This window comes from Nanorana parkeri, unplaced genomic scaffold (assembly GCF_000935625.1).
Source record: "Nanorana parkeri isolate BGI_ZX_2015 unplaced genomic scaffold, ASM93562v1 scaffold43, whole genome shotgun sequence".
NCBI classification, from domain to species: domain Eukaryota; kingdom Metazoa; phylum Chordata; class Amphibia; order Anura; family Dicroglossidae; genus Nanorana; species Nanorana parkeri.
The window spans coordinates 1,104,899-1,120,973 of record NW_017306311.1 but is presented as its reverse complement, the minus strand read 5'-3'; the positions used below and the strand labels follow the sequence as shown (position 1 = coordinate 1,120,973).

Here is a 16,075-nt window from a genome sequence, read left to right as displayed (position 1 = left end):
GAACTTGTCTTTCTTTTCATTCGTTTTTTTTTTTTTTTTTTTTTTTTACGATTGGCACCTTTTTGACTTGCATCATTCGTTCTTTTAATGCTAGGAGGGGTTGTGAGTGGTTTGTGTTAACCCTATCTGTACTGTGCTGGCTCATTTCATTATACTTTGTAAAGCAGATTTGAACACTGCCTATCCTAACATAGGGTTAAAGGATTACATCCCTGGCTTCTGCATTGTGTGTTAATGAAAGAAACATACTCTACATATTCCTGCCCTTAGTCTTTCTATAAGGACAGGTGACTGTAAAGGTGCTCAGAAAAAAATAGAGGGATTTCCTCAAATTTGACTGCAAAAGTAGAAATAGATTTTAAGTCCAGGTGTACAGTCTGAAACTCCACAGGGATACAGGGATCAGTTTAATTGGAGGACTTCAGCACTGTTGTTATCCTAAGCACTTTGTAGGCCAGAACCGGTTAACTTGAGGTTAGTAAGTTATGAGTACTGAGGAACATTTATGTTTTTATTTTCTGCACAGGAAATGACAGCAAGATTCATTTTAAGTCATGTACAGGACAGAGACTCAATGATACGAGAGCAAATCCAGCATTATCCTGAAACAAAGAAAATACTTTCCAGCAGAAATATCTGTGACCTGTGTGGGAAGTGGTTTCTAGACATGTGGCTTGAATGTGTGAAGTTTGTGGGCATAAAAAAGGTGAGTACTATACAGGCCCTATTATAATGTATTCAAGCTATGTTAATGCTGGAGGGAATAAGCATGAAACAGTCCATTATAAATGTTATCAATACAAAACAGAAAACAGTAAGTCCCCCTGCACTCCCTGCAGCGTTCCCGGTCCAAGTAACAATCGTGGTGCTCACAGTATGTCAATGCAGTCAATGGAGGATAGAAATCACCAGCACTCAGCAAATGAAGTTCAAAAAATAATGCCCATTTATTTGGACCAAACGTCACACATATAGCATAATCCCAACATTTCGGGACCGCGCAGGGTCCCTTCATCAGGGCAGAGATGTGATATAGTACTTTTTTTTGTGGACATAAAAAAGGTACTATACAGGCCCTATTATAATGTATTCAAGTTATGTTACTACTGGAGGGAATCAGCATGAAACAGTCCATTATAAATGTTATCAACAAAAAACAGTCAACTTGTTTCAACTGATACCAGGTCAACTAGCTTCTGGGCAAAATATTAGTCTCCTGGGGGGCAGAGACTAATGTGAATGGTTCTTTGTATTCTCCAAAGCACTATATAAACACAGTGGATTCAATTTAAACTGTTCACTATAAAAAGGCTATTTGTGAATATTAAAGGAGAACTATGGGGTCAGGGCTTTTCCCCATAGTTCTCCTTAGGGTAACGGGAGGACACAAACTAGCGTCCTCCCGTTACCCTAGGGTCAGTATAGCGAGCTACAGCTCGCGGTATACTGAGACGCCGCAGCCGGAGCGGATCACGACAATTATATCTGGATCCGTCCAGCTGCGTGAGTGACAGCTGGCTCTGCCTATCTAGAGGCAGAGCCAGGTGTACCCGCCCCCTCCCCCGTCCGTTCCGCCAGTCAGCGCCTGTACCAGCCCCTCCCCCTGTCACGGCAGAGAGCCGTGACAGGATCGAGAGGTGAGCGAACCCGGTATGTGTTCGCTCACCTCCCGATCTACTGAGCCGACCTGTGACAGTCTCATTGTCACAGGTCGGCTAGAACTATGAGGTGGGTGAAAAGCTCTCACCTCATAGTTCTGCTTTAATGCACTTTTATTTCTCAAACATGAACTTTCATGTCTTATTTTGTTGTGACAGAAAATGAAAACCTCAAGCAATATACAGCTCCTGCCAGTGAAGATTTTGATATGTTCATACAGATGCTTCAATCAAAGACAAAGTGATATGTATGGAGTAGCAGTCCAGTAACACAATGCTGTTTTGGGGGATTTGTCTGTGGGGTCATTTTATGGACCAATAAAAAGAATAGCAGCAATAGTATGCATACAGGAAGACAGTCACTGTTTTGCTTTAAACATCATTATTTGTTGTTAATATGTAAAAATAAACATTTTTTAAAATTTTGTTTGTTTTTATGCATGTTTGGGATCGGCCACATTGATTGATTTAGAGACAGAAAGTATTTCCTGTAGAAAGGTCTCACTCTCTGATATTTTCTATTCATAGAACACAATCAACTTCTGCAAGTTCTCTTTATATATCTGAATAGCAACTTAAATATAATCCAAATAATTCTTCAAGTTCCAGATTATGTTCCAGGAGAAGCAAAAGAGTGAAGCTAAAGGTCTCCATAGACATGGGACCAGACTGCTCTCCACTACCTGTGAGGGCAGAGCATTCCATAAACAGGAACCTTCAGCTCCACCAACGGTTCCTGTTTATGTCTATGGAGAGGGGATATAAGAGAGAAGAAGTGCAGGGCAGAATGACAATGCAGGCAGTACTTATATGTGGGGGTAAAGGAGACAATAGGGATCAAGATATGTCTTCTAACTCTTCCTATTCATTTTCTTCCTGAGAGTGGTAATCCAGTTGGCTTCTGCATGACCACACTCACACAAGGCCTTTGCCTTTAGTCCCCAACACACCTTGGTGTTGCAGGAACGTGCGTTGTGGTGTTTGCTTTCCACGTTTGGAGCACTAACGCCTATTGGGTCCCTGGATATGCGCCAAATGCAGGAAAATGGAACATGTCACAAATTTTGAGACATGCGTTCCATGTTTTCTCCCATGTTGGCAAACGTGCAGGAAAACACTGCATTTGCTTAGCCGCTTTTGGTGTGCCATTAATTAGTAATGACACTGCAAGCGCATTCCGCGCATTTCCATAAGTGCTGTTGTTTGCACGCATTGACGGAACATGATGGTGTGAACGGGGCCTAAGGGTGGAAGCTAAGGCGCTTTTTTTAAACATTAAAAAATAAAGTAAGGTGATACATAACACACACTTGCACTCTTTCTCTGCTTCCCTGCTGTTAGCTTTGCACATGTTCTGAGCCCCGCAATAGGAATTCATAGGGCACAAGTCCTAAATATGCCTATTACTTTCTAAGGTAGTGTCCAATGTGCGTGCTAAGTGAGGAAAATAGGCACCAGAGTATGCGTTGGAGAGAAAACAGGGGCTGGTATGCACTTCACAGACTAGCCAATGTGTATAAGCAGGAGGAAAGACTTTTAGTGCAAGCAGTGGTCAGTGGGGTCTGAGGATTTGGTGCCCGCATGTACTGCATGTACTCATTAATTCTATTGAATCAGTGTTACAGAATTTTTAAGGCTGTATCATGTATTATACTGTTACATGTAAAAAGTGATTGGCACTTCTGCCTTGCAATACCTGAGTCCTTACTTTCCATCTTGGTCAGAACACTATCTGCATAGAGCTTGCATGTTCTCCCTGTGTTTGTGTGGGTTTCCTCTGGGTAATTTGGTTTCCTCCTGCCTTCCAAAGACCTGCTAGTAGGCTAATAGGCTCCTGTGTAAATTGGCCTTATTATGTTTGTGTATGTATCCATTAGCTGCTGAAACGCACTGCATAGCATATCAAACTCCCCCTGCCTTCTGGTGCGGGAGTGGGCGTGGCGGTGCATTGAAGTCAATGGCACCGCAGCTACGCCCCTCGCCCGCAGTGCGATCATCCACACCAGAACGCGTGGCACATCAATGCCTGCGTTTCGATCCAGTACGATCTGAAAAAAAAGTGCATACAACATTATTTACGATCGCACTGCACCGGAATAGAGGGCATCCTTTACCTTGCGTTCCAGTGCGGATAGGGGGCGTGCCTCTGGTACCAAAGACATGAATGGCACCGCCACGCCGCCTCCTGCCCCAGAATGCGGCCCGGCTGGATCTATACAATCCAGTGCATTCCAGGCTCAGACCACGCCAGAACGCACTGGATATGGTGTGACTGGGCCCTTAGCGTAGTGACTTATGTGAAAAAGCTCTAATAAGTGTGAGTTAAAATGCCAGAATTCTAATATAATATCTCAGTATTTTTATAATATTTCATAGCTCTCTGACAAAATGTCCGGTCTGAGATATTGTGTAAAATCAAGAGATAATATGTCATATAGAGGTAATATCTGGGAGCTCTCTGACATAATATTTTCGAATTTGGAGAAATGTTGTCAGAATTCTGATATAAATATCCTAGAATTCTGAGATATCTTAGAGCACTTCTGACATATTATCTCAGAGAGCTCTTATCACATAGAGCTGATAAAGTGCCTTTGAGAACCTAAGAGCAATAACCTTAAACATATTCTGCCATGCTTACTGCACTTCACGCACTGCTTCTACCTGCGCTCCTCTGCAGACATCGGTTCATCTCTAGGATAAGTGGATGTTCCTTCAGGTCAATGTGCATGACAAATTTAAGACTGAAATCTTTAAATTCCTTACCAAAAATAGTATACAATTCCAAATGAAGCAATTCTCATCATTTATACAACTTTTGTCACCTGTAACTAATTACTTGGAAAGAGCATGTTTCCAAATATCTGTGTGGAGGCAAAGTCAGACTCCCTACACCCTATTGTGACAGCGGTTACAGATATTCCTAATAAACACAATGTGGAAAGTTAAAAGGACAGCATGCCAGGATACAGCGCTACACTTGAGGGGTTAAATTGTATAAACACAATGCAGATTCCTAAGCTGGTGCCACACAGATTTTGTTTTAGGCCTGGTTCACACCTGTGCGTTTTACAGCACTGATCGAGGCACTGTAAAACGCCCAGCAAGTGAAATCCCATTATTTCCTATGGGCATGGTTCCCATCTGGGCGTATGCGCCCAAAGAAGAACAGGAGCTTCTTTGGGGCGTATTTCCACGCGTATCCATTAGGATACAGACGGATAGCCTTCGTAAACGCGTGGCGCGTCAATGCTCGCATATTACGAACGCCCAAGTGTGAATCCAGCCCCAACCTGGCCACACTAATTAGACTGTAAAATCTCCGTTTGATTTATTAACAACTGTGTAGAGCAACCATTCTTAGCCAGGGTTCTGTAGAGCAATAGGGTTCTTCCAGAGGTTGCCAGAGGTCCCTCAAACTGTGGCTGGCTGACCTTTCATCTGATGGTTCCTGCATGGTTCCAGGGCCAACGCCACTTAGCAAAGCCTGTAGCATTAAATCGATTATCTTTTGAGCTCTCTGTAAGGGCCTATTCACACCGCATCCATATTACCTCCAGACCAGACCGGACTGTTTCCGGACTCAAAATGCATCCCAATGTATCCCTATGGTATTTCTGGCCTCTGTTCCCACCACCGCAGTCTGTTCCAGACCAGACCAGAAAAATACTGCTTGTCCTATTTTGTCCGGTCTGGAATGCACTGGAACGCATCAAAACGCATCAAAAATGCATGGAGCGCACCTGTAAGACTATTTTTTTTTTTCAAATTCTTTATTTATAAAGGCAAGCAAGGCACACACCACAGATACAGCCAAGTACAGGATAGGCGGAGTCCTCCGCAGTTACATTCACAGAAAGTACACACCATTGGCAATCAAGTAGATATAGTGCAACAATAATCTCAAACATATATTGTGGGGCCCCAGCAATACCTTGTGAGTTTTTCATATTTTTAACAGACACAACCGTGTAGTAGCCGGTGAGAACATCCATTCACCGACCACTCAACGAACAGAGAACATGCAGCAGTACTGCTGCAAAGAGTAGACTAAAACGAAAACATTAGCCAAAGGAAAGGACAGAAGAAAAAAATACTGAGATAGACTAGAGAGAGAGAGCAGCACACTTCATCTCCCCCAACCCCGCACACCCTCAGCCTGGAGCTGATGAGTAGCGATTCTCTCCCGTCAGGCGGGCCGCGCTTGTAAGACTATTTTAAGCAAAACATCGCTGTAAAAATGCGGCAAAAATGCAATGGTCCACATCTGGCCTGGAAAATAGTGTGAACTCAGCCTAAGGGAGGCTTTCTGACCACCACTGTAAGGGGACATTCTTTCCACTGCCACCAATATAGGGAGCGTTTTCCCACTGTATAGTTTCTAGCAGGTGGTCTCTGAGACCTAAAACTATTTCAAGGGTTCCTCAGGGGTAGAAAGGTTGAGAAAGGGTGATGTACAGTAAGTGCATACCCTAACAATATATACATTTTATTAAATCGGGTACATATTAGGGATATTGCAAGCGGTGGGTAAATTTTGTTGATCTGGCAGGTCAAATCTGAAACTTTATGTGGTGAGCACCAGCCAGAGATAGAAGCAGTGAAAAGGACCAGAGATCAGCCATGAAGGGGGTGATGTTGGGTTTTCCTGCAGGTCTAACAATGTATCACCCTGATAATGGTAAGGTCATTTTTTTTACAAAGGGTCTTGTGATTTAATGCCTGCCACCTTTCTTGTTTTTCTGGGCTTGAATCCTTTAGCTGCTTTCAAAGTACGCATAAACAGTGTTAACACAGTTGCAGCTCCAGGCATAGAGAAACTCTACGATCCCTGTGCTCTGTTATAGTGTATTCCACACCATGCTCCTCCTTTTTTGGACTGATTCTTTAAGTAGGAAGGAAGCCGATCCAAGGGCACTCGAGTGTGGTCACATTAGACTGCAGTGATCCATGTTCTCAGGTACTCAAATTCTGAAGCAGATTTACAGTGTAATGTGAAACTAAACTTCTCACATATTTCTTTCTGAAAAGTTTGTAGTGAGAAAAAATAATGCCAGAGTCGTGCAGGAAAAGGTATTTTACTAAGCGTTTGGAACAAATATCCAGCATAGGCTGCTCACAGATGAAAGCATGGTGTCTCAGAAGAATACCTATTTTGGAGTGGGCTCCCAAGTACAACCTGCGACAAAACCTGATTCCTGACTGTATCTCCGGAACGATGCTGACAGTTCACCAGGTGGCACACGGTACTGTGACTATCCAGCTTTATTTTCTATTAGTGATATTGAACATCTGCTGTCCACACAGCTGGCCTAACCTTTTATACTGCACCATAGCTGTGCTTTCTAATATGGCATGATAAGCAGCAGGAAATGACTAGCAGTGCATAACTTTGCCTTCGAGGAAGATTTCGACGATAAGCACGCTCTGGTTTTTACCAGTACAGTTGTTTTCATTTTTTAACTATTTGTCTTTGATCTCTGATACATTCCCTACATATGGCTGTAAAAAGTTTCATTTTGAGTCAGGTGTTTTGAATGAACCTTTTCCTTTTTAAAGTATGCAAAGTATTGCAGATAAACATTTTATATTTTCACATTACGCTGGTGGAGCTTAAAGTTTAGTTTTCCTGTCAGCCCTTAGCAGCTTTGCTAAAAGATGTTTGTTGTTTACAGAGTTCAGTAGCTCAAGCCTAAATTTACACATGAAAGTTAATGAGTCAGAAAAGTGACCCTCTCCACCCTCCTTCTTAGTAGCTACTTCTAAATATCTAAAATTAGGTAACTCCTGCTGTGCTTTTGCTTCAGAAAATCTATAGTGCTCTGGGTATCCTTGGTCACAGCTGTTACTTGTATTAAATGTTTATTTGTAAAGCAGAAATGTTATAGAAAAAGGAAAATACATTAAAAAACATCAGTTTAAAAGCAAATAAAAACATAAAATAAAATTGACTCCGAATCATTATAATTTACCGTCAGCTGTTACTGAACATGCGTTTCTTTGACAGTTACTAAGGCACTGTAGTGTATGATGTCAGTTGATAGATTTCTGAATAGGGATATTTCTGCAAATAACCAGAATCTTATAATACAGGGATTATGCGTATGATAAAAATATTTTTACTAATTAATATTTTACTTTTTGATGTATTTACTACATTAATACATTAAATGAAATCCTTTGCTGTCTACCGCATTTATAAAATGCTGGGCAGTTAAAAAAATTAAAAGTATTTATAAAAAAAAAGAAAAATCTCATTTGAAGTTGACTTATTTACCAAGAGATACAAGTAGAAAGTTTGCATCTTTTAAAGAAGACAGAGCCAGAATTTTATTTTAGCACTAGTTAGGATACTATGAGACTAAGGGGTCTATTCACAAAGCTGCCGAAGGATCTGGCCGTAGCTTCGGCCGATCCTTCGGCTAGCTTCGGCCCCATGACCCCTTCGGTTCAGTAGAACCGAAGGGGTGCTGTACGGGCTATTCACAATAGCCCGTACAGCTACCGATCATGGCCGAGCCGAATGCATATGCATCGGCTCGACTGAGCTGTGCTGAAAGTCGAAGCTGGCCGAGCGGCCTGCTTCTGACAGCTGGGCGGAGCCAGCCGTGATCTTACGGCTGGCTCCGGCCACTTTCAGAGAGATCAGCGTCCCTGGTTACCTGCTAACCAGGGACACTGATCTCCAAACAGCAAACTTTCCCTGGCGCCCGGGGAGTCTCCTGCTCCCGGCCGCCAAGGAGAGAAACAGTGCTGTGCCTTTTTTTCTTTATTCTGACACGCGATGTCAGAATAGAAAAAAAAAAAGAATTTTCCCATTGAAAAGCAATTGGACATTATTATTGGCTATTTCAATTTGCAATAGCCAATAATAATGTCCAATTGCTTTTCAATGGGAAAATTCTTTTTTTTTTCTATTCTGACATCGCGTGTCAGAATAAAGAAAAAAAGGCACAGCACTGTTTCTCTCCTTGGCGGCCGGGAGCGTGAGGCTCCCAGAGCGCCCGGGATAGTTTTTTTTCCTTTTTTTTTTTTTACAGCAGCAGAGCCGCCGGACAATAGGAAACTATTGGGCGGAGCTAGCTGTCACTGCTAGCTCCGCACAATCGTTTTCTATTTACTTTTTTTATTTGCTACCTGTGTCTCTGCTAGGTAGATTGAACCCTCTATTGGTCCTGGTGACCGTTTTCATTAAGTCAGAAAGTAGCGGGCAGTTCAAACGTTCATGGCTATCACCAGAACAAGAGCTGAGGCTAAAGCTGGCCATACACTGCTCGAAATTCAAGCTGTAGGTGACCCTGTTGAGACCACTCTGTGCTGCAAAAGTTGATTTTGCAATTGCCTACGGGCATGGGCCTGGTGTATGGTAAGCTTTCATCTTCCAAAGGGGACACCCATTTTATTGATTATTAAGAGGGGAAATACTTGCTTTAGGAGTATTTTCTTTTACTTTGTGCTGAGTCTCCATGGCACAACGGTACACAGACAGCAAAAAATGTAAAGTGACGGGTTGTAACCGTTCCCTGCCCTAACCAAAGAAATATAGATTTTTAATACATACACGTTAATAATGATCTCTTTAGATTGTCAAATTGAGACTGCATTTTTTTTCAATCAGATGAATATAATACATTGAAACACACATTTTGACACACTTACTAATCTTTGTTTTGGCATCATAGGTTTGGCATTTGCTGTGATGTCATCGGTTCACCCAATGTTTGGATTATACGGGTCTGTATTCCCGCCATTGATCTATGCCATATTTGGTATGGGCAGACATGTTTCCACAGGTGAGACCTCAAAGTTACAAATGCAGAATGTGCCCAGGAATATGAATGAACAGGGATGCCCATTCCTTCACTGCTAGAGATTCTAAGCTGTCCAACAGAAACAAGATTAAATGGGAGGTTTGAGGAGAAGTCTATCACCTACCTGATGGGGAGACTGACCGTGTGAGGAGGCTTCCCTTGCAGCTGGCGGACAGCGAGTGGCACGGGTGCCAGTGGTGTTGAAACCGTGCAAGCAGAAGGTTGCTTCTGTGGCTGAGCTGGGGTAATCCGGAAATCAGGGTCAAAACAAGCCGAGGTCAAACCAGGAGAGCTTAGATGGTACAGAGGGATCAGGCAGAGACAAGTCCAGTAATCAGTCCAAGGTCAGTGGCAGGCGAGCAAGAGTAGTCGAGGCAAGGTATCGGATCAAAAATCCAGGAGACAGGCAGTTCACAGGGACAGGTAATCACAGGATACTGAAGCACGGAGAGGGGCTGAAGACAATCCAGCAATCCTTGGATGTAGAGGCCGGGTTTAAATAGGGAAGTGGAACGATTAAGCGTGTCACCTATGGGAGGTCCGCATTATGCACATCACTTCCGGGCGCCATTTGGCGCATTTTCCTATGGAAAGTCCACGTCATGCGCATGCGTGTAAGAGTTCTCCGAACGGGACTTGGCACATGCGCCGGAGGGGAATGTTGTTGACAAAGTCCCTTTATAGAATGTGTTTATTCAGTAGGTTAGGTTAGTGCAAGCAACCTATAGCCAGGGCTGTAGTTACTATAATTTCACCAAAAACCCACTGCCTAGAGCATTTTTCTTCAAAGGATCTTCATATTATCCTTGTTCTTTAAATGTCTTGTTTGATATTTAACAATGTAATGTTTTTAGAATGCTCAGTTTGTTAATTTCCCACCTCTCCCACATAGATTGGGGTTAAATATTTTAGGCAGCATTGCTTCACAAGCAGGCAGTTTTGACTGAGGCCCTTTTGGGCTGAAAAACATATGCAACCCTTTTTTTATGTGTTTCTGCCAAGTTTCTGTAAAGGTTTTTTAGAGGACTGGTGCACGTAACAGCATTGGGATTCATTGGAGACAGTACCGTCCGTGTACCACGGGGAGCCTAATGTTGGCCTTTATATGAGGTTTGCAACGGCTAGGTTTTTACCTACCATTACATATTTACTCCCCTTTACATGCAGAATAAACTCTCTAGTAAAAGACACAGTGGCAGTGACAATCTTTTTGTTCCAATTATTTCTTGTGTTAAGCACATACAGTTTTTAGAATGTATTATATAGCAATATAACTCATTGGTCTGGCTATGCTCAAGTGATTAGAACAGAGTGTTCTTCAGCCCTGTGTATGTTCTTACATATATATTGAGTTTCAGCAGAAGTACACTACAAAGTTGCGCCAAGCTAAGTTCTTCCTTTCTGTTTCAGGTACTTTTGCTATCACATCCCTGATCTCTGCTTCAGCGGTTGAGAGACTTGTTCTTTCGAACAATGGCACTGCCACTAATGGCTCATTGGGAGATGTGGCTATGTCTGATTTTGAAATGCAAAGAATAGGAGTTGCGGCAGCTGTGACCTTTCTAGGTGGAGTCATACAAGTGAGTGTCTGTATGCTGTGTGGGGTTATCATCCATAAATACAGTTATTTATTTCCTACAAAATGTGATTACGCAGGATGGGGAAACAGTATAAGTCAAGTCTTGCACATTGCCCAGATTTGCACCATAGACTAACCAGAAGGGTGGACTGGAATTCTTATATGTTTGAGAATCTTTTGCTGCATAGCTGACCTCCTAAAAATGCTGGTTGAATGGCTGTCTGGCATTACTGACCTAGGACAAGCACGCAGATCAGGAAGGTGAAAGTGAAAGCAAAACTCCTGATCAGCTTACTTTTTTCACATCAGTAATTCAGAAATTACGGAAGCCATGGGATCAGCATACGTTTTGGCAGGAGTTGGGCTTCAAGCAATTTGTGTTTGAGAATTGTAAGTTTTTAGGAGAACATTTACAAAAGATAAAATAATAGAGTTAAAATATATTATCCATCTTAGTGAATTGAGCCTAGTGGGGTATTTGGATGATTGGCTTCAGTCACTGTTCAGGCAAGATTTTTCAGACTGGCTCCTTTGACAAAGGTTAGTTGAAATAAACAGATGGATCCAACAAGGCCACACATTGCATCTGCACTGTGAGCAGTCTGCTAAGGGCAGATTTTAGCACATTTTCAATCTTCCTTGGACAGCATCTGACATTCCCTTATTGAAAAGATTGCTGGGACATTTTCTTTGACCATTTCTGTGACCGAACTCTTTTATGCATCTTTGTGATTAGAGGTCAATAAATGAAAAAATTATTTATTTGTACACTGATCAATCATAACATTATGACCACTGACAAGTGAAGTGAGGCGGAGGCAGTGTGATGCTTTGAGAAACGTTCAGCTGGGAAACCTTGTGTCCTGCCATTCACGTACCACCTACCTAAACATTGTTGCTGCCCAAGTGCACCCCATCATGAATACGGTATTCCATGATGGCAAACAGAAACCGGGAGGGAGAAGCGCTGCAAACCAAGTGGGAGAGCAGGGCGATATTTATGGGAAGTGAGGGCTGGGAAAATAAGGGCAAGTTGTGATTCCCGACCTTCAGTGGTGGATCCAATTTCTCCAGAATGACCCAGAAAACATAAATGTGTGATATGGAGATGAGTAAAATTGTGTGAAAAATAACTCAAAACAAATGTAGTAACTTACTCTTAGGTAAGGAATGTTGCGATATCATCGGCGAGGAGTGGAGGTGGGTGGTTTCGGTGTTCCAAATGATCTTTACTGTGGCCCATTGTTTGGTGGGATGTCTGTCGTCTGTGGTCCTGTTGATTGGAGATAGCGAGGAGGCCGAGGCGGTGGCGGTGTGTTCTTTACTTGCCTTGCGTTGTTTGGTGGGATGTCTGTCGTCTGTTGTCCTGTTGATTGAAGATGACGAGGAAGCCGAGGCGGTGGCGGTGTATTCTTCTTTACTTGCTTTGCGTTGTTTGGTGGGATGTCTGTCGTCCTGTTGATTGAAGATAGCGAGGAAGCCGAGGTGGTGGTGGTGTGTTCTTTACTTGCCTTGTGTTGTTTGGTGGGATGTCTGTTGTCTATTGTCCTGTTGATTGATGATGACGAGGAATCCGAGGCGGTGGCGGTGTGTTCTTGTACTTGCCTTGCGTTGTTTGGTGGGATGTCGGTCGTCTGTTGTCCTGTTGATTGAAGATAGCGAGGAAGCCGAGGTGGTGGGGGTGTGTTCTTTACTTGCCTTGTGTTGTTTGGTGGGATGTCTGTCGTCTGTTGTCCTGTTGATTGAAGATAGCGAGGAAGCCGAGGCGGTGTGTTCTTCTTTAATTGCCTGTTGTACTGTTGATCGAGGGTGACGAGGAGGTGGAGGCGGTGTATTCTTCACTTGCTGGTCAAAGAGGGGGGGTAAGTTGGCGGTTATGTCCTAGGGGGATAAGTCCGATGGTCTTCCCTGGTGGTGTCACACTGTGACCAGGAGATTGCCGACAGGGGGAGGGGCGGGCTGTGGCGTTAATGGGGCAGACGGTCTCTGCGATATGGTGGATGTCAGTGATGTCACACCGTGTTTGTGAAAGAGGTGGGGGACGGAGATAGCAGACCTAGTGGTGTGCGGCGTAGGGGGCCGGTGGTGTCACATATGTGTGTGTGACGGCGGAGAAAGGGACACGGGCGGCTCGTAAATCCGCGATGCTGCGGGAGTGATCCAGGTGTCTGACGGTGGTGGCAGGCTGAAGTGGGACACTCGATTCTAGGTGCTGGCGGAACTCCCGGGCACGGGTCAGGTGGGAGCTGTATAAGTATCGATCGAGAGCTTTCTTTTGGAGTATTTTTCTTTACTATATAATTTAAAAAGTACCATAAATGTAAAAAAAAAAAAAAAATCTCGTAAATCCGCGATGCTGCGGCAGTGATCAAGGTGTCTGGCGGTGGTGGCAGGCTGAAGTGGGGCACTCGATTCTAGGTGCTGGCGGAACTCCCGGGCACGGGTCAGGTGGGAGCTGTATAAGTATCGATCGAGGCGGAGGAGGGGGAGGGAGAGAGGGACACAAGAGGCTGTAATAACGCGGTGCTGCGGTCGTGATCCAGGTGCCTAGTAGTTGTTGCAGGCTGGCGGAACACACGGGCATAAGTCGGGTGGAGGCTGGGTGTGTCACAAACGAGGCTACGCGTTTCGAAGTAAATCACTTCTTTTTCAAGCCAGGGTGGGGAAAGAAATGGCGGGCCAAACTTTTTAAAGGACGAACACCAATGGGCGTGAATCCACGCGGAGAAAACAGCCTATGGGGAGGCGGGGGGCGGGTATATAGGCGGACCCACAGCCCTGGTGTGTGCACTGGAGGTAAACATGAAGTGCTTGGTTAAATAGACGTGGATCAGATTCTTCAAATGAAAGAAAGCAATTTTTTGGGGTGTACAGTTACTAGAATAAAGAGATATTTTTCAAATGACTGTGTTAATTTCTAATTCTTCGTTAAGACCATAAGGGGATAAAGTGTTCAATTTATAAATCCAGTAAGTCTCCTGTCTGCAGAGTTGGTGGAATCTTTCAGGTGGGGATAAGTGATTGGGGATCTGCTCAATGATAAAAACCTGAAGTTTTGTAATGTTTTTATTGTGTTTGAGGAGGAAGTGTCTCGGGACACTGTGATCAGTATCACCCTTCTCGATAAACCTTCTATGTTCACCTATGCGTTTACGGAGTGGTCGTATCGTGCGTCCTATGTATAGGAGGTTACAGGGGCATCTAAGGCCATATACCACGTGATCGTGCCCACATGTAATGAATTGGTGTATGGGGTAAGTGTTGCCCGTACTATCCTTGAAACTTGATGGCAGTGGCCTCTTTCAGCAGGACAATGCACCATGCCACACTGCAAAAATGGTTCAGGAACGGTTTGAGGAACACAATGGCGAGTTTGAGGTGTTGACTTGGCCTCCAAATTCTCCAGATCTCAATCCAATCAGGCATCTGTGGGATGTGCTGGAAAAACAATTCCGATCCAAGGAGGCCTCACCTTGCAACTTACAGGACTTAAGGGATCTGCTACTGACGGCTTGGTGGCAGATACCAGAGCATCCCTTCAGGGGTATAGTGGCGTTCATGTCTCAATGGATCAGGGCTGTTTTGGCCGAAAAAGGGGAACCTAGTCAATATTAGGTGGGTGGTCATAATGTTATGGCTGATCAGTGTATATATATATATATATATACATGCTGTATGTCTGTTTTGTGATGGCAATAATGACACGTGAACAGCTCCTGTTCTTAGGCAGCTTTGTATTACACAGTTTCTGTTATGATAACCTTGGATTATGTCTGTGCTCATTGCTAAGGAGCATTTCTATATGACAAAGATCATTAGTACCGGTCATTGAACCACAACACATAGTGGAAAAGTTTGTTGTTCAGAATCTAGAAGCAGCTGAAACTATTCAAGCAAATGGAAACCAACCAGATAATTTAAAATATCTTCTGTCTGCACATTTGTTTAAAGGGAGGTTATACACTGAGTGGCCAAATTATTATGGCCACCTGACATTTGTAGGCAAATTAGCTATAATTTTGCGCTGAAGTTGCTAGAGGGCCAGGCCATTATAAATAGGGAAGCAGGTTGTTTACCACGACAGTAGAAGTGATTTGTTTTCTGAAGATATGGGTAAACAACACGATTTAACAGCCTTTGAATGTGGGATGATTGTTGGCGCTCGGAGCCATGGAGCGAGTATCAGCAAAACAGCAGAATTCATTAAATGTTCAAGAGCAGCTGTTGTTAAAGTGTTTAAGGACTGGACTGTCAGCTGAAAATCTGGGTCTGAGCGTGCGAATTTTGGCCGTCAGCGACTAGTCAATGTTAGGGCAGAATGGAGAGTGGCAAGACTGGTACAAGACAACAGAAGGGCAACAGTGCATCAAATTACTGCAGATCTTAATCAGTGATCCTCTCATATGATCTCTGAACGCACTGTTCGCCGTATACTGAATTGTATGGGATATGGAAGCCGATGGCCTGTTGGAACACCTTTGTTGTCAGCAGTTAACAAGATAAAACGTCCCCAATTCGCAGTTGAGGATTGGACAGCTGAGCATTGGAAAAAAGTAATGTGGTCCGATGAATCTCGTTTCCAGTTGAATCATGCAGATGGCAGAGTGAGAATTTGGCGGCAACAGCATGAAAGCATGCACCCCACATGCATGAGTACAACCCTTCAAGCTGGTGGGGGCAGTGTTATGGTTTGGGGCATGTTTTCCTTGCATGATTTGGGCCCTTTAATTCGTGTGGAACAACGCCTGAATAGCACAACATACCAAAGTATCGTTGCTGATCAAGTTCATCCTATCATGTTGATGGCATATCCCAATGGAGATGGCTTCTTCCAACAAGACAATGCGCCATGCCACGGTGCTCGTATTGTGCAGGAGTGGTTTCAAGAACATGAGGGAGACTTTACCTTGCTTAGGTGGCCCCCACAATCACCAGATCTCAATCCAATTGAGCATTTGTGGGACGAAGTTGAAAGAGCCATCAGGCAGCTGGTTCCACAACCATCAAATCTCACAGAACTGGACAGT

General features: G+C 43.7%; 3 protein-coding genes across 3 annotated transcripts in view; all 3 read left to right on the top strand.

Annotated features, from left to right (window-relative positions):
* The window catches only part of LRRC69 (leucine rich repeat containing 69), a 14,618-nt gene extending 12,657 nt beyond the window's left edge, over positions 1-1,961 (top strand). Inside the window, exons 7-8 of the mRNA XM_018572007.1 lie at positions 527-706; positions 1,818-1,961. Coding sequence (XP_018427509.1) covers positions 527-706; positions 1,818-1,928 — 291 coding nt within the window. The 3' untranslated portion in view covers positions 1,929-1,961. The remainder of the gene's footprint in view (positions 1-526; positions 707-1,817) is intronic.
* The window catches only part of OTUD6B (OTU domain containing 6B), a 40,279-nt gene extending 34,021 nt beyond the window's left edge, over positions 1-6,258 (top strand). The window contains exons 8-9 of the mRNA XM_018572017.1: positions 3,489-3,496; positions 6,248-6,258. The gene's annotated coding sequence lies outside the window, so the exon portion shown is untranslated. The remainder of the gene's footprint in view (positions 1-3,488; positions 3,497-6,247) is intronic.
* A 446-nt stretch (positions 6,259-6,704) lies between these two features.
* Positions 6,705-16,075, top strand: part of SLC26A7 (solute carrier family 26 member 7) — a 38,931-nt gene continuing 29,560 nt past the window's right edge. Inside the window, exons 1-3 of the mRNA XM_018571976.1 lie at positions 6,705-6,904; positions 9,341-9,451; positions 10,880-11,049. Coding sequence (XP_018427478.1) covers positions 6,709-6,904; positions 9,341-9,451; positions 10,880-11,049 — 477 coding nt within the window. The 5' untranslated portion in view covers positions 6,705-6,708. The remainder of the gene's footprint in view (positions 6,905-9,340; positions 9,452-10,879; positions 11,050-16,075) is intronic.